The following is a 19,247-nucleotide window of genomic DNA, read 5'->3' as shown; positions in this document are numbered from 1 at the left end:
CTTTTAGGATTTTTTGTTATTTTACTGAAAAATCTGCTATTAAAATTAATAGATGTTTTTAATTAACTGGGGTCCTTCCTTTGTGAATCCGGAGAAGAAGTCCCAATTCCCACCTCTCAGTATGTTCTCAGACTTTGTGCTCCTTCTCTTTTTCTTCTGTTAAGTAGTTGTACTGATGTGTAGGGAAGAGGTCTATTCACCCCTTTTCTGCTCTCCGTCTCTCACTCCGATTACCTGTCCTAGAGCTGGGCTGGGGGCCTGGGGGCCTGCTCCTTTCCCAGGGCCATGGTCCAGGCATTTGGTGCTGGAGGAGGTGTTTTCTTGTGGCTGCTCTGAGCTCCTGTTGGTGCCTGATGATGGCACTGGCACTGCATGCACTTCCAGGCATTGCTGCTGGCCTGCGGGCAAGCTGCCTCTCTGCTGTATTTTTCTGGGATGTAGCTTACATGCTGCTCTGGCATTGACCTTCCAAGATGATGATACTTCTGGGCATCTGTGGCAGAGCAGTCATCTCTGCTTAAGCTTTGCTGCAGTCAAGCATCTAGCCCGAGAGGCTGATCTGGAATAGATCTCAGTCTGACTTAAGACAAACAAAGAAACCCTTCAGGAGGCATCTCCAGGTGTGGAAGATGTGTTGCCTCCTCAAGACCTCTTTCTATTTCTTGTGGCTGAATGTTCTGCACCATATTTCCCCATCCGCTTGTTTTTCACTCAGTTTAATCCAGAGTTTCAAGTAGGCATTAACATCTTGAGTCCAGCAAGACAATTTTTCAGATTTCTCTGATGGGTGGAAAGAAGAATTATTCCTGCAAGAGTTTGCCTGCTCTTTCAGAAAAATAAACCAGTTAGGTACCAACAAGGTAAATAATTGTAACGGTAAGTAATTCCTTGGACTGAATGAGGGAAGAAATAAAAAAAATTTAAAAAGACTTGGCAAAAAAGAAGAAACATTTATTTATGTCTATTTTTATTTCTTTGTGGTTGAGGGAGGTGGAAGGTGGAGGCAAGACATCTTTTTCCTCATTGTTCTTTTAACATCAGGTATCCAGATAATTTCCAGCTTGGAAGTTTGTATTCCTTGTACTGCTGGATTCTTTAACATCTATGATTCCCTGAGTTTACTCCAAAGGTTCAGCTCTGCTGGTCAGATCCCAACCACAGATGACGTTCTGCTACCTTCTGGCTTAAAAAGTCCCCACTGCTTAAAAGAAAATACTGCCCTTTCCTCCACACTTGAAATTCTGTTGATGCTCACTAGTGCTGCTAATTGGAACTGGAATACTGATGGGGAAATTTTATATAATTATATTGTATAAAAGAGGCCTATGGGAATATGCATATTTTTGTGACGTAGGTCTGAGATTAAGAGCTTCAATGTCATGGGGCAGTAACAGAGTATACTATGAACCTGGCTGGATTCAACTACCCATTTGCTATTGTTTTGTTGGGCTTTTTTTTTTTCTTTCAAATTTCCTCTCCCGTTTCTTGCTGGTATTCGCTGTGTGAGTTGTTCTTTGTTTTAGTGGAACAGTAAGAATTGTTTTAAGCTTAAAAGAAGTGCTGTACTTAATTCTTGCAGAGAAAAAATGTTATTGGGCTGAGCTCCTGTCTGCTACTGCTAACTTTGAGCGCTACTCAATATATCCTCACTGCCAGGACAGTTGGCGCCTTATGAAAAGCCTTTGCAGAGAAGCCAAAGACTGACAGGGGCCAGATCCTCTTCTTGAGTAAATTGGAATAGCTTGTAATAACTTCAGGGAGATGTAACTGATTTATGCCAGCTGAGAATCTGGCCCTAATATACCTAGAAATCCAATGTTTCTCACTCCTAGAAAGGTTCCTCCAGAAGTAAGGCAAGCTGGCTGGGAGAGACAGGGCACATCTGAACTGCTTTACTTGGTATTTTGAAATTTTCTGCTAAGGAGGGAAAGGATCTTGGTTTACAGGGCTATGAATCTGGCACTAATTTACAGAGGAAAAACTAAAAGGGTACATAAAACTCAGCCATCTCTAATGTTTTCAGTGCTTTTTGTATGGCAGCATCTTGAGATGTTTCCTTTCTGTTGGTAACACTCAAGAAGAGTAATGCCAAACCACTATTCATGTATTTTAAAGCAGAAAATATGAATGTACGCACCTACCTACTAGCGTGCCTCAACTTCTTGTTAATACAGAGGTAGCAATGCTTTGCTGTGCTTTTTGCGCTTTAAAATTCCAGTGGTGCTCCTGAAAATCTTGTGAAAATAAGGGAGTGAAGTGTTAATAAAGAAGTTGTCTCACCAACACAACCGTAACTTTTTCTTATTGAGCTTGTAAGGAGGCTAGAACCGAGTGCTGACTTCCACTGCAGCCTGCTGCTCACCACCTGCCATCCTAGGGGGATGTGAAGCTGTCCGGCGGAGGTGGGAGGTGACGAAGTTTGGCACACTTGTTATCTGAAGCGACAAAAGAAGTATGAGTTGCAGAGACGTCTTTTTTCGGAAATGAATTTTGCAGGGCATGTTCACAGAAATGAGGGATATCTTCCCGTTATGGGGATTGTCAACCTTCTGGTGGGGTACACAGCTGATCTTCCTGTCTCGATGGGCAAGATGAGCAGCGTAATTCATGACTTGGAGCATAAGCAAGATTATACGCAGAGTGGGTTGGATCGGCTGTGCATAAAAATGCTCCGTTGTTACATTATTACCCAAGTGTGGGAGCTTTACATGGGAAAAAACCCCATGTTTTGTCATAGAAAAGAAGTGATACTCAAAGAATCCAGTTCCCTGTGGGATTTAGATATATCCAAGAGTAATGGACAAAAAGCCTTACGATAAAACATCAAGGAAAAATATTTTGCACTTTTTACTTCAGCCTTAAGTAGGTAGACAGTAATAAATGGCATAAGATGAGGGAAGGAGATGTTGTGGGCTTCGGTTTCAAGATAATTTATTAACCTATCAGTCCTTGGCTGATGGCTCTTGTTCAGGTACTCCATTATTTATTCTATTACAGATTATTGTATTAAAAAAACCCTCATTTAAATAGGGTAGCTGAGCCTTATCCGACCATTGTACTTCATATCAAGCCGTATAGAATAGTGCCAGAAAAGGCTGAGGTTATTCTGAATTGAATTAAATTTCTCATAAAACTGGCTAGAAAAATCAAGCTTGAGACTGTGCAAAAATTACCTGAGACTAGCGAAGTTCTGTTAATTTAAAGAATTTAAATCTTTGTCTTATTTGAGTTTTAGAATGAATGTCCATGTGGATGAGGCTCCACCCCACAGCCTGAGAAGAAAGATTTGGATAATATTGTACTAATTGAAAAACAGTATTTTAGATTTAGGTTGACAGAGCATCAACTTTTTAATGTATAGATTTTCATCAACTGAATGAGAGAAAATTAAGCGAGGGAAAATGTTTATTTTGGGGTGGGGCTTTTTTTGAAAACGAAGTATTTTTAAATTTTTCATTTCAAAATAGCACTTCATCTAGGAATATACCCCCGTTTAATTTGTGAAAGTTCAGAAACAGAACACTGCAAATCAAAAGAATGAATGGGTTCAAGATAAAATCCCTAGCTTTTAGCACGTAAATAAGTTTGGGATAACTTTAGCACTTAAAAGTTTGGGATCCTGCCCTGAAAAGTATGGTGGCCCGATATGTCTGAAAAGCTTTCTTGTTTAGCATATACTACATGTAGAGTCAGGTTGTGGGCTTGTAATGATCTCTGCACCTACAGCCATGGTCACCTACCAGCATTCCACTCTGCTATGTGCTGCAGACATAGAACAAAAAATATGTTTTCTGGCCTCAAAACACCTACATATATAACACAATCCATATGTGACTATTTTTCAAAAGTGCTTTAGAAAAGCTTATTTTATTAGGATAAAGTTTGACTGCTGGACAAATATAAACCTTCATGCCAAATGAGGAAATATCATTTGTCAAGCTAACCTTTTTATAACTCTTTTCACAATTTTTTTTTGATGCACCTTATGTATTTGATGGCTATAGAAGAATTTGCCAAGAAAATGAAAGCCATAAAATACCCGTGAAAAATTCCATTGCCCTCATGCATTTGCTTTTCTTTTTCTTCTGTCTCATGAATCTGTAGGAGGTGTTTGCTGACATGCTTTGCTTTCAGGGCAGCTCTGGAGCAATGTGATACAAGAAGTGACTCAGCTAAGCAAACTGAGTTTGTGTGAGCATAAATAGCCCTTATAGTCTGAAGTCGTAACTGGGTATTATTATGAAAGGAGGTATCTAAGGAGCTCGATGTGTTATTTGCTTACATATTTCATTCCAGGGATACGACAGCTATGAAATACAGTTCCCAGTTATGCTGCAAAACTAAAAGACTCCCTTCCCACACCTTAACTGCGTCCCAACATCTTAGACAGATTACATACACTTTTAAGATATGGATAGATACCTCATACACAGTTCTGGCAAATCAGTCCTTTTTACTCCTTTCTTGCTATCGTGACAGACATGATAGCATGTTAGTTAAACGTGTTGTCTAACCACCTGTAACTCAGGATGGCTGGGAGATGAACATGAGCCGGCAATGCGCACTTGCAGCCCAGAAAGCCAACCGCATCCTGGGCTGCATCAAAAGAAGCGTGGCCAGCAGGTCGAGGGAGGTGATTCTGCCCCTCTGCTCTGCTCTGGTGAGACCCCACCTGGAGTACCGCATCCAGCTCTGGAGTCCTCAGCGCAAGGACATGAACCTGTCGGAGCAAGTCCAGAGGAGGGCCACAAAGATGAGCAGAAGGCTGGAGCACCTCTGCTATGAGGACAGGCTGAAAGAGTTGGGATTGTTCAGCCTGGAGAAGAGAAGGCTCCGGGGACACCTTCTAGCAGCCTTCCAGTACCTAAAGGGGGCCTACAGGAAGGATGGGGAGAGACTCTTTAGCAGGGAGTGGAGCAACTGGACGAGAGGTAACAGTTCTAAACTGAAAGAGGGGAGATTTAGATCAGATATTAGGAAGAAATTTTTTACTGTGAGGGTGGTGAGGCACTGGCACAGGTTGCCCAGGGAAGCCATGGATGCGCCATCCTTGGAAGTGTTCGAGGCCAGGCTGGATGAGGCTTTGAGCAACCTGGTCTAGCAGGAGGTGTCCCAGCCCAGGACAGGGGGGGTTGGAACTAGATGATCTTTAAGGTCCCTTCTCACCTGAACCATTCTGTGATTCTATGTTACTTGGAAGAGGAGTGCTGTCTCCCCCTTGCAGCGTGGGGTCTTCTGTGCAGCACCTGTAGAGCATTCGATGTCAGCCTGGCAGGTAAGGTACACAGGTGGAAGTTACAAGTCTGGGCTTTTTTGCTGACTCTGCCACTTACTGCCTGTAGTAAAAAGGAGTGGGAGAGGCAGGAGAACTATTTTATTATGTAAGAAGATTTGCAAGGCTTTTGTTTTGGTTTGGGTTTTTTCTTTTATCCCTTTGCCCTCTTGTCACTTTTCAAATCTTATCTGTTCTTTTGTTTTTTCCTGGCAACATCTGGGTAAAAACGGAATAGCAGAGAAAAAAAAGCACCTTTGCAGGAGTGAAAGAGCTGAAGCCCGTTTTTGGCTGAGATGACAACTTATTTAGACTGTGTAGAACTTCTGCATTTCATAGTTGATATCCAGCATCACAAAAATGGCTGCTGCGTTACAGGCAGGAAAGAACTCCTTTAAACAGTTGTACTGCTCCAGCATTGGTTAGTCCATTTCTCAGCATGAATACTAATGCAGCTGGGAAGAAACTGAACTCTTCCTCGCTGCTATTTTTTATTTAGATGGTCTCTGTGTGAAGAAGACGAGGTGTAAGAGGCACAAGTACACTCCACCCCCCACTTTCATCCTGTTCCTTTTTTCACTCACACTGATTTTCTCTTGACTCCGTTTCCCCACCTATAAAACTGCAACAGGGAACAGAGTTTTCAAAGGCACCAGAATCATTTTGGCCTAAACTCATAAAGCTGATTCGGTACCAGACTTCCCATGAAATATGCAGTCAGTAAGAGGAGTTGAGACTTCGACTTAATCTTGGAAGCTAAATCATAATTTTTTAACTTTCACCTATTTCGCGTCAATGTGCTTGAATGCATCCATTTTGAAATTCCTAAAAGCTTTTAATGGGGAAGAAGGCCTTTTAACTTCTGTAATTCTCCAAGATATAAAAAAAAAATATTTCCAGTGAATAAGCCAAGTTTTCACTGTTGTGGACAAAAAAATCGAAAGGCAGACAAAGAAGTGTTTAACCAGTTGTGGTTATCTAAAAGAACTACTAAAGATAAGGCTCCAATTTAGCAGTCATTGTTGATTTGAACAGCATTTTAAATATATACATAAATGCAAAGAGATAGTTAAGTGCTTTGGTAAGAAGGGTGGACTTGTGCGCATACTTGGGTTTTTTGCTAAACTTAGATTCGGACCCGAATCCTGCAGGGACTTGCCAGATGCTTGACTTTGTTTTCAGTGGGGCTATTCGGAGTGTATAAAATGAAGCGCACACAACAATCCAAGAGGCCTGAGTCAGGCGAGCCTTTCTAAAAGACCCAAAAATAATTTATATATACATCTTTCCCCTGTTAAAGGGCATTCTAGTTGATGTGCATATTAGAATGCTAAACTTCATGAACTTAAGAATTAAAAGTACAATACAATAATAATAAAATACAAAAATAGTCTATTTTTTATCTGTATTGTTACCAAAAATGTACTCTTTCAAAAATTGCCAAAAAAAAAATCACTTCTGGGAAACTACACAGGCGAGCTTAGGGCCAAATCTCTTGTCTTGATATTTCCAACTGCTCTGTTTTGCTTCTTCTGTTTCCTTGTCAAAAGTATCCCGTTTAGCCTGTTTCGCTAAGGGCAGTTAGGTATTGATTGATCTTTCCCTTTCTTACAGTATCTTGAATTCTAATTAGTGTTTTTCAAGTCCTTTTACTTTATTCTCCAAATATAGCTACAACAGACATCACTCTTCCTTTCAGAGCCATGGAAGAGCCGTCTGTCATCTTATGTTCCGGGACTAACCACACTGCCCAGTAATTCTCCACTAGCCACTTTCACTGGCAGTTTGATTAAATGATTATTTATTTACTAATTTATTTATTTATTTCACGAATAACATGTGATTTGAAGCGCCTGGAAAAGTGTAAAATCACTTGATGTTAGGAGGGATTCTGTAAATGGTCTCGGGCACAGTCCTCTAGGTGTTTGTAATTAATCAGGCGCCAAACACTTGGAGCTTTTGGATGCACTTTTAGAAAGTCTAAAAATGTAAACAGTTTTCTTTCCCCTCCCCAGGAAGTCTTAATGCACTAAAGACGTAAGTGAAGAAGTTAAATCGCAAGTGACCAAATCAATTACACTTCAGATCAGTCTGTGGTCGGGCTTTTTGGTTCTCAACCAGATGGAACTAGGCTCCTTGTGAAGGAGGTAGTATTATTGCTTGCGAGGGCTTCAAAATGAACATATGATTTCACCGCAAAAATTACCTATTTTTCTTTTTCAAAAATATGATAGAACATTTAGAGGAAAGAATCGTTGGGAGATGGTGTCACCAAAAGCTATCAGACGCATTAATAAAAAAAAAAAAAAAAATTCATGTAGCTCTTTCTTGTTCTTCTGATCTGACCAAAGAGAAAACAGAAATGAAGAGGATGTTTTCCTGCTTTGTGAGGCAAAGAAGAAATGCTCTTCTTTAATACAGTATATTCTTGGATTCAGGGTTTATGGCTTCTTTTGGCTGTGCCTTTCCTGTATGCCGAAGGTTTTACATTGAGACAGCTATCGTGATGTAGAAATGTACCAGAGACAAGGTACAGTGGTTTTTATCTTGATGTAATTAGTTGAGATAAATCCAGGTGAGGGCACAGTCTCTCTGGAGGCAGAAAGCACTTTTTTATCCAATGGTGATGGGAGAATTTGTTGAGAAAGCCTCTGCGCATTACTGGGGAGGTGATTACTACAATCGGGTGCAACATTAACCTCCTTCCTAGATAGAGAAAAAACACCATCACCAAATGGGACTTTGTTTCTAACTTAGAGAAGTGCTTTGTAAGAACAAGTAGTTTTATGTTTTGGTATCTCCAATCAAATCGGTTTTTTATCTGGGGTCCAGACCCCTGTTGCTTCAAATATACTACCACCAGCTTCTGGAAAAGCTTTGAAACCCCCTTCAGTATTTGGCCCTGCATATTCTAATAGGGAGAATTCCACCTGAAATCACCTTGAAAAAAATTATTCCTGCTGGTGCAGAGAAAAAGATTGTGTCTTAGCTTCCGCACTGAAAATGCTTGTAACAAGACACATCTTGCTATAAGGAGATGTCCTGTTGGCAACACTAACAGGGTCCCTTAGGATCACTGGAGCTCTTGGTCAACAAGCCCTTTGCATGACAATGATTGCAAGATTGAATTTGTCACTGGAATGCTAATGGTGAGTAAGGAAGTGGGGGCTTTAAATGCTTCCTTTTCAACAGATGCAAAATGATTTAAAGATATTTTTTAAGTTGCTAGAATAAAGAATCCACAGTCAAGTAAATGAACTCTTGCTAATTTCCAAGTCTTGCTAAATGTAACATTCTTCCAATTATTTAGGTAGCAGCTACCTATTTTTTCAGAAAAAATAATACATTAAAAGTGAGTGAAAGAAGGCTGATACTGTTTCAGGAATCAGAAAAGAAAAGATTGTGGTTTCCATCTACTCACTGGAGGGTTCAAACCTCTATGTCCTGCACCTCCAGAGGTGTAGCCTCTTGGCCATGAGGCAGGAGCCTATTTGTACGGGAGGACTCTGCACCTCCCCTGCTGAGGCTATTCAACGATTCAGGAAGCAATTAAACCAAGACAGGGAGCCAAAATAAGCCATCTAGTGGGGTGAATGGGGGAGGGTGGTTGGCTTGTTTTTGCCATGCTCTAAGACTGCTTTTCTATTTTTATCCAATGCCTGGCTGGCTACCCGAACACTCCTTGAGGATTAGTTGGAGCCTAGGTGTCACCCTGTCCTTCCTCATGTTTCTCATGTTCACCCTGCCCTACCAACCACTAGATGACAAATTTGTGTTTATTCTTGATCCCCTTCTCTGGCGCTGTTAGCGCTTTGATTCTTTTACCATACCTCTTCCAGACACCTTTTGTTGGGTTTTTTGGCTGGTTTTTTGTTTTGTTTTGTTTTTTTTAAATTAAACTGTCTACTTGTGCTGTGGTATTTTGTGCAATGCCTGGTGCTGTAGACATGTGTGAGGTGGGTCCTTACCAGGCTGCTTCCCCAGGGAATATAGGGGACAAATTGCCAAGTTTATGGATTCAGGCTGGGTTTAGGACTGAGATACGTGTAGAGCTATGCAGGATCGCCAAGTTTCAAACAGTCCTAGGCATGCACAGAAGTAGAAGTTTAGGTGCCTGAGGTACTTAGTTGACAAGAAAACATAATTGCATATAGACTTCAGTTGCCTAAGGAATCGGGCAAGGGAGGCAGGGTTTGAGGATCATGTGCTTGGGCTTTGATATCTGTATTCTACACGAGGCTCACTGTGGGCACTTAAGCCTTCAGCGGAGCCGGCCCTCAACCTCTTTGCAACCGTTCACCCAACCATTCCCAGATTTGTAAACCTCCAGATACACAACAGCATAAAACCAAAGTTTTTTTAACAAGCAACTGATATTTTAGGGGCATTCTGTGAAGGTCTTGTCTTCAAGTTTGTGCATAATTCTTATCCTTTTAATGCCTCATAGGTTGCTGCTGAGAACACAATACCACAGCAGGAACTAGTCAATACTGTTGGTGAGCCCCAGAAATTAGAATATAGCCTGAGCTACTAAAGCAGAAAATAAATAATGTATTTTAAATTCAAACAAATGTACATTATTGCTTGCATGCTGGATAACTTGCAATCATGAAAGCCCCCGAAAACAAGTCTTCTGAGACCCCATAACTTCAAACCCATAACGACCAGAAAGGCTGCAGCAAAGCTGGAGACACTGTGGGAATAGCAGGAGAACACTATAAGGAATCAGAAGCAGGGCAAACTTTTCTGCTTTTTTAACTGTGGGAACACATTACCTGCGCGTGCACAAACCCCTGTGGCAGGGTTGTTTGGAAATTTAACCAATAGCCAGGGCCTATGCATAAACTACGACAGCAATGGCTATCTGTTACAAAAATGACTTTTAAGGAACTTATTTAAATCAGTTATGACTATTTTTTAAATTGATAAATGGTTTATGCAGCCTTAAAAATAGGTTTTTTTACTTCAGTTGCAGTCACGCAGCTTTAAAGCCCATAAACCTTATAGCCATTGCACTGGCTGTTAGAGTCACTTGAAGTTTTGCAATTGAGTTAGTCACTGGTTGCAGTGTTGTTAAAAAAAAAAAAAAAGGAAAAATTAACCAATGGTGAATTATGAGTGCTTCTCTGGATGACCTGACTCATTCTTTCATGAGTCTGTTTTGTCCATTTGGAAGTATAAAATGCCACAACGTGGTGCTTTATTTCCCAACTTAGAAAGGTGCTCTACGTTAGAATGAGGAATCAGGACCACATTTCCTCATAGGGGCTATCCCACTTGAATTTCAGCCACTTTTAGAGGACTTTGGGACATTAGAATGTAGAAAATGCACTGAAGAACTGCTAGGGGTTTGGGGTTTTTTTTTGTCTGTTTGTTTGTTTCTCAGAATAAAGAATTAATTGAAAGAGGCTACGACTGAATTCAGCATCAAAGCCATATGTGCCATCTATGAGCTAACAAATACTCAGATGCCCAGCCCTAAAAACCCCTATCATTTGTAACAGAGATCCTTCGTGACTCCCAGGAAAGTTACATTGTTCTGTGGTGGTTAGGTTCGGAACAAAGATCTGGAATAAAAGTAGTTAGCGCTTATACATACAAAATCAGGGCTTAATGGGCTGTAAATGAATGACACCAGTTAGGGAACGTGGGAGAGTTTAAGGCTAGTAGCAAATGGAACATTATTTTTCTTTGCGCGTTCTCCTTTGCCTCACTCAGTTTAGAATGAAATTTACCCTCCGACTCCCACTGTTTTTCTTGGAGAGCAGAGTAGGATGAAGAAACACAGCAATCAAATGTAAAAGATACCCATGCATTGCAATAGGAGCTGCGTTCCATGTGTTTTGGTAACAGGAACTGTATGAAAAAATAAAAAGAGGTGACTCAGGCCTACCTAATCCTTAAAGTCTGAAGCCATTCTCAATTCCTACCATTTCTGATCCCTTCCCCACCTCGGCCCCACATACAAAAATAGACCTTGTTAGTGAAACAGAATTTTTTTTAAGCTCTTTTAGTTCCAATTGGTAATGCTGCTGCCATGACACTCATATCATTTAAAGTTTGTTATGCTCCCATGTGTTGAACACATGGCTAGCAGCTCTTCCAACCACCAGGATCCATGTAATCGCAGCAAAGCAGTTAGCATCATAAATAAAGCGAACATGAACTGATACTACATACTTCCTTCTCATGGTGAATTAGGATGATGAACTGGAATTCAACACCATTCTTCATCTAACAGCAAAAGGCTTGAGTATGTTCGACCTGGACCATGTATGTACCTGGGAAATAATTCATTTAACCCTTTCATTGTCTTGTATTTGGGGATGCTGGCTTAGGACCCAGTCCTGTGCCAATCAGCCATATTTGTGGTTCTTGGAGCCTTTCACGATAGCAATCACACCCTCTTCTTCTACGTTTCCTTTTAGTTTTTATCTAGTTTTGATCTAAGTAGGTCATTGTCTGTGGCTGAGAACTTTAAGGGAGCTTGTTGTCTTTGCTCATGGTTGGACTCTGCTTTTGGCTCCAGGCACCACAAACAGGTGACCCTTAAGGACACACTAATTCTTAAATTTAAAAGAAGACTAATTATTTGAGATTATTGCTGAACATGATACTTTTTTAAGAGTATTGAAGGTAATCGCATGACTTCAAACAAAACTGTATTTTTAAGCGTATGCATATGTATACATGTGGCAATGGACTGGATATGTTCTGTATGTTTTTTGTTGCTGTTGTCTTTTCTTTAAGGCATATCAGACTGCCATCCTATTTATATCAAACATGGTGGAAATATAATTCAAGCTAATTGGCAACTCCACTAGTCTGAAACCTCGGATGCGGGTGTCTCAAATTGGAGATAATGTCCTCTAACTCCCTGATGGCCTTAATAGGTGCTGACTTGGATGGAGAGGTACCTTAACTCTTACCTATAGCACGCTTAGCTAATAAAACAGTGAACACACCCATCTATCTCCCCTATGGGTTATGTGAAACTGTACTTTCCTTGTACATTTTAAATTTTTATGTGGTCATGGTAGCATCTTCTGAATTTGCCTACCTTCCCCTTCTCCTTCCATAAATGTGAGTCTGTGACTGATTGAAAAGCTGTCTTTGAACTCTCTGTCCTAATGATCTAAACGTTCCAGACTTGCATATCAAAAAGAAGTACTTGCATAAAAATTAATTCACAGGACAAGTGTTACAGCATTACAAATGAGGTAAGGGTAGGCTTAGTGAGCTTGCCAGCAAGGCGGACAAAAGATTCCAAGTTTGTTTTGGGTTGGTGTCATTAAGGGCTTTTTCCAACAAATTTAAATGTTCAAAAATTAGTTTTTGTACAGCATGAAAATGAAAACAAAGCCTTTTCAACACTTTCACAGAGCTACTGGTTAGAGGCCTGATTTGAGGGCATGGACTCAAGTCTCCTCTTCGTCGTCAGAAAAATACTTGTCTTCATCCTCAGCTCCTGACATTTGGAAGCAAAGGGGCTTGAGTGTTACCTTGTCCACAATGAAGCCAAAAACTTAGCTGACATGGTAGTCATCTTTCTGCCTGTGTCCTTCCTCAGTTTAACAGATGAAGATACGCTTCATCGTATTTTTATAAAATAAGTTTCAGATCAGCTTTACTTCCAGTTGTGTAAGTGACTCTCGGGATTCTGTCATCATATTCTCGGAACTAGTGCCACGTTTCTTTGGTTTGCTTGTGAGTTGCTGAACAGATTAGTGGCGTGGTTTTGTTAGGTGAATGCAAATGTGCCAATAAAAAGAAGCATATCACTGTTTCCCCTCCTAAATGATTCACTAGGCATTTTTATATTACTTTCTTCTGTGGGTTGACATCTTTATAGTCTCTACTACTGAGTTTACTATAAGACTATTAGTTTACTGTAAGACTATTAGTTAGTGTGTGTATATATGTATATGTACACATGCACCCCCAGAGTAAGTTTTGGGTCACAAATCAAATACTATAATCTGCTCGGTTACACAGTGCCTTTTTAAAACTAGAGCCGTAAATACTTCTGTACCAGACAAAACCAATGCTGCATGGCAATACACTTTATTTTGTATAGCTTCTTTCAAGCACATTGTGTCTCAAATACGTTAGAGGTAATTAACACACTTGCAGATTTTAAAATAATCTAAAAAGGATTTAATTTCATGAAAATGCTAAACAACAATAGTAATATATACATGCGCCTTAATTCACATGCGTCACAAATGTAAAAGGGTGATTGCACCTGAGCAGCTGTTTACATTCTTTCTTGTAAGTACTGGCTTGGTGGCGTGAGCTCTTAGTGAGGGGGACAGCTGCTGTCTTTATTTATTGATTCTGAAAGACTGGCACTGTGACGATTCTTTCTAAAAAACTACATATACACATTCGGACTGTTGTTGGAGCAGCAGGAGGGACAACTTTGCTTGGTTTTTGTTTGTTTGGTTTTTTTTTAAAATTAATATGGGACTACCAATCCCAGTACTACTATGAAACTGAAATTAATTAATCTCATCATCATGGTGTAATAGCTATATTTTATTAAAATTTCACAATAGTGCTGTTGAGTCTTCCTGGTGAAACACTCAAGCTGCCTGATGGACTCAGCAGATGGCTGCTCACCACCACGCGTTTGATTTCTTCCAGCAGACAGTTCCTGTAAGATGCATCATTTTATTGTGCAGTGTAAAGGGGTTTTTTTTGCTTGCATTTAAAGACAAAAACATCTCTAAATTGTGTAATTTTTCCTTTGCCTGTTCTGTGCAGAGCTATCATAGACAGAAGGGCAGGTCCTCAGGCCCCACCAGGGTCACAGGCGGCCACTGGTGATCCCTGATACTATCAGGCAAACGCTACTTCTTTGCCCCTCTCTTTTTAATCCCCCCATTTACTGTACACGCTGCCTTTTATTATATGCTGGTCCTTACTAAGACCTTAAAAAAACGAAATAAATTGCCTTCATGGTTGCTTTGTCTTTGTGATTGAAATGTATTTTACTGAAGCTCGTAAGAACAGAATGTAGCTCAGATTAGTTTAAAAGAATTGATAGGAAAGTTGAGTACCTGAAGAAACACCATTTTCCGAGGAATGGAAATCTAGCCTCTGACCAACTGGAAGCCTTGTGGCAGCACCAGCGGCTGGCTGCGGGGTTAGGTGGGAGGAATCACCATTTCACACACTCTGGACCACTGAGCACCAGTGCATTCCAGTTTCAGAGTCACGCCATGATAGTCCTTTTCTGGTTTTGGAGACAACCTTTGCAACTCTGCAACTCTCAGTACCTGTGTGAAGACTAAGCAGAAGTGCAGATAAAAAGAGTAAGCTTAAGAAGCAGAGAATACAAGTTCTCTCATGTGAAGGGCTGGATTACTCCCATCCCGTTCCAGGCACTGGAAGTGGAAGGAGCTCTTCACACAAACTCCTCAATTTTGTGTCACATGTGAGTATAGACCCTACCGCATTGCATACTATTTAGTTTTCTCTTCCAGTTTTTTTTTTCTTAAAGAAGAAATATGAAGAAAGATGTGGTAGTTCAGCCTAGAATGTTACAGCTTTTTGCAATCTACTCATAAATGACGTGAGAGGACCAACTCTCTGCATACATAATTTATTAGAAATTATTAAGTTTCTAATAGAAAAAGCAAATGCCACACACAGTCACATTTGTGCCATCATATTAGCTTTAATCTTACGTAGTTAGGACCCTTAGTTTCTGTTAGTTTCTTATCTGTTTTTTCTAAGGGGTCATCATTATTTTACTGTGTCTTTCTGTAGGACAGGGAAGGAAACTACAATTATTTTTTTTTCCATAAATTCGAAGTCCAAAGCTGTAAAGTAATGCCGTTTTCCATAATTCCAATGCCCCATGCACATGGCTTGAAACATTTCAGATGCACCCTGAAAATAACAATATTTTAGGTAATTTTATATTCTCATCTTTCAGAAACAGATAACCCAGCTTTCTGGAATATAAAATTCTTCAGTCTCCTCAGGAAAAAAAGGCAATGTAAGCTTCGCAGAGCAACTCCAAGAGCCACGATAGCTCCCAGTGTTATTAGAGTATCATAGTTTTTCAGAAGCTCATCAACTGTAATGACCTTCATATCCTGGATTTAGACTCAGAGGATGTTGACACAACCTTATTAACACAGACAAATGTCTCCATCTTCACTCATAATGTCCCAGGGACACATAATTTAAGAACGTTATAATGCACAAATGCTGGTCTTACTAAGACAAAAAACAGCGGGGGAGATTTATTTCCTCACAACAGTACCATTGATAAGGAAGAAAGATGTGCAAGTGTTCACAAAAGTTATGGACAGGGAACGATTAAAACTAACAGAAAAATATTCCAGTGGATAAGAGTCAAAAAGCAGTGCTTTAATTTTTAAATTTGCACAGCAATAACTGAGACAAGTGAGCCTCTGAAATATTTTGGAAAATGTCACTTTGCAAACCTTGTAGATTGCTTAAATGTTTATTAAAATGGACCAAAAGCCAAAATTCTCCGGGTAAAATAAATACTTTGTCTTTGCTAAGTAACAATATTTGTGAACAAACCATAAAACTATAATTTTCATGTGTCAAACATAGTAACATTTAAGATTAAACGTTGGAGTCAGACCGGGTATTTTTTTTACATCTTCCTATTTACAAGCTGCTCATTAAGACCATTTACCTCACGTTAGCTATTAAAATGACTAACATTTTTAAAGTTTGCTCCATGACTAAAATAAAAACAACAGAAATGTCCTTTTACCATAACTTAACAAAAAGCAGAGCCATATTTTTGTTATCTAGGAGAACATACTGTTATAAATACAGCTGTTTTTCATCTACAATTATATAAATAATAAACATGCTGCCATTCACAAGGGTTTTAATAGATGATTATATATAAGCAATACTATGATCTAGCAGAGGATGGCATGAGTTTTCATAATTCATTTTTATTGTACTTATTCAGGACCCTTGTCTTCATCTGAAAAATGTGGAACAGACTTCTTTGCTACAACATTATCCAGTCGCTGTCCTTGCAGATACGGGTTCACACTCTGAAAAAGTTTAAAATTATTTATGCTTATTAGAAACAGGGAAACATATACAAGGTAACCAGCATTAGTGGATATATATTTCTTATCTGTCAAATATTTGCAGACTGGGGGGGGGGGGGAAATGCTCCCAGGGAGTAAATCTAAAAGTCAGTCAATGATTTGTTTGCTAATAATTTTTGCGTGCAAGAATTTAATCCAACCCACTAAAAAGAATACAAGTGAAGGAGGACTATTGAGAACATAGGCCAGTCTGAATTAAACACTGTCGTTTTGCTCCACTCCTCCTTTCCTCAGCTCAGCAGAGAAGCGGCAGCAGATCTAACTCCCTCTATTCTTGAGGCAGGACAGAACTTGTTGGAGAAGTCCAGGTAAGCTTTAGCTTAAATCACTAACCTCTGACGGACCTTATGCTGGGAGACAAGTTAGATACCACGATACCATTTTTGACCAAAGTCTCTTCTTCAGCCCATCTCCTCTCCAGGAAACCCCTCCTCGCTTCCTCTCTTGATGCCGAGATAAAAAACTGCTGGCACAGAAGCAGAGCCAAGCAAGGTTTTGGCATAGGAAATGGCTCTCCTACCACTGCCAGAACAAGGGAATGCTGGAAAGAAGATCCCCGGAGGGGGTTTTAACTTCACTTTGTGCCATGTAAGCAGCACAACGTGAGACTGAAGAAGAACAGATCCGGTCTCAAAACTGTTTGTAGATCATAGAAATGTAGGAAGCCTAGGCTTGAATTTTATCTATACCAACGGAATAAAATGTATTTACTGTAATTGCAAGTATCAGGCAGTTTAGTGGACCTTCAGAATTAACAAATACTATTTACACCCACTTTCTGGCCTGTTTCAGTGTCAGCGTAAACAAAATTCAAGTACATACTTTCTCCTTCATAGATATAGACAAAAATTCTAGCGTGCTGGGTTTTGATGCCAACAAAAATTGTTTGCCTAAGGACAAACTTTGGAGGAATGCAAATTTTCCAGTATCTCCTGATTCTTGTCAGGCTGGCTGTATCACAGAAATCACTTGTTCTTGAGATACTTCTACGCTTCTTTCACCAAAATGTAGGAATTGAAAACTACACTCCCCACACCACGCCACAAACAAAAAAAAAAAAAAGCTTTTAAAATAGACATGAGATGTTTATTTTCAGGTATCTCAGGTACTTGTCAAATTCCTGGAAAATATGTGGGGTTTGTCTGTCTTCGAATTTAAGCCCTTGGGTTTCTCCAGATTTGTAGATGTTATAATTAATACTTAATCGCAGCGTAGAGCAGCCCTTTCGCTTACTTCTGGTGTTTTTTGAGTGCTTTGCCTGCTGCAAGTGAAAACATAAAAATATGAAGAACCAGAAAGGAATGTGGAAAAATCTTTGAAAACAAAACTAACACTAATTTAATGCATTAAATTGTTAAAAATAAGACACATGTAAATGATTTTTTTTTTGTGTTTGTTTAAAGGAGTTCTGTTTAATGTTAATTTAGTGAAATTCGGCTGTTGCATAAACTTCTAGGAATTAATTGAAGATTCTTAGGAAGATTAACTTTTTTAGTCTTTTTTTTGGAATGGTACTTGCTACTTTTTGAAATAAAGTAGAAGAGAATGAGAATACATAAAAATTTGAATCCTTCTCAACTGACAAAAGAAAACTCCAAATATAACGCAAATTTTTTGGCTGATTTAACCAGAAAAATGTTTAATCCTATACAGCTGTGCTGAATTCAAAGTAATGCGGTTCCCGAGTACCTTTGTGCACAGCTCCAAGCCCACGGCAACGTGAGTCAGTGATTACAGAACGCTCCTGTCGTGTTCGGGGTATTAGATTCTGGACAGGGCTATGCTCATGCATAGAAATTAAAAAAAAAAGGGATAATTGCTAGTTAAATCAGAGGTCACTGTAGGCTTCCTTGTCTTGCACTGCAAACACTGCACAGAATAACGCAAATGGTAAATACAAACCTTTGCTATATATACTGACTATTGTATATACGCTTGTACGTGTGTTTATGTACCTACGTATAAATATATAAATATACATACATGTACTTAGAATATGTAGTTTTGTAGACTCCAGTCACTCCTCTGTGACTGTTACACTACAGCATCGTATAGACACAACACAGTTACCATGCATGCAGTTACATCAGACTTGCTGTAAGCTAAAATCGGGATATTCTGACCCAAAAGACCAATCTGCCGCCAGAAGCTGCCCTCCCTAAACTCTCTGCCTGTGCAGAAGGGCATGGAGGAGTGGCAGGGACCGCAGAAGGCAGGAGGGGAATCCAGTGGGCTTTTTGGTTTCTGGAAAAATACACTTCGCTGCCGAAAGCTCTAGGTTACCCTTCTGATGATAAAGTGAAAATTCAGAATGGTTTGTTAAAGCATTAGTAATCATTACAGTATTACTCTCAAAACACTAAAATACATTAAATCTTACTGAATTTACTATTAAGTGACATGTCAGTGCTAAGAAAATAAATCTGGTGCAAAGTGAGAAACTGAAGCTTCACCTCCAAAATTCTGGGCTACCCCCGCCACATGGCTGCCACGTCTCTCCAGCCATTATTCCTTCGGATCCAGCGAGTCAGTCAGCACACAGGCAGAAAATGTATCTATGTTTTTCTTTTTTTCTCATGTATATATTGCACTAATCCGACTTTAATATCCTGTTGTAGCTATTAAGAAATATTCCACGTAACTATTTCCAGAGTAAATTCTACTTACTTTAGAGTCAAAATCAGGTGCCTACCCTTTTTCCTTTTCCACTACCAAACTCAAAAATCAAATGTAAGTGGGAGGCAGATATTAAGCTCCACGTAGATCATTAACTTACGGTTGAACAGTGTTTATTACCAATGGTGTGTGAATTGGTAAGAAATCAACTTGTCCTCTCCCTTTCTAGCAAAGACTTTATG

General features: G+C 39.6%; 1 protein-coding gene across 2 annotated transcripts in view; it reads right to left on the bottom strand.

The window, feature by feature from the left end:
- Positions 1-13,317: 13,317 nt before the first annotated feature.
- The window catches only part of SCG5 (secretogranin V), a 31,585-nt gene continuing 25,655 nt past the window's right edge, over positions 13,318-19,247 (bottom strand). For both annotated transcript variants that reach the window (XM_063331814.1, XM_063331815.1), the window contains exon 6: positions 13,318-16,329. In XM_063331814.1, coding sequence (XP_063187884.1) covers positions 16,234-16,329 — 96 coding nt within the window. In that variant the 3' untranslated portion in view covers positions 13,318-16,233. The remainder of the gene's footprint in view (positions 16,330-19,247) is intronic.

Source organism: Chroicocephalus ridibundus, chromosome 4 (assembly GCF_963924245.1).
Source record: "Chroicocephalus ridibundus chromosome 4, bChrRid1.1, whole genome shotgun sequence".
Taxonomy (NCBI): Eukaryota; Metazoa; Chordata; class Aves; order Charadriiformes; family Laridae; genus Chroicocephalus; species Chroicocephalus ridibundus.
Note: the sequence above shows the minus strand (reverse complement) of the source record. Positions and strands in the feature narration are given on the sequence as shown.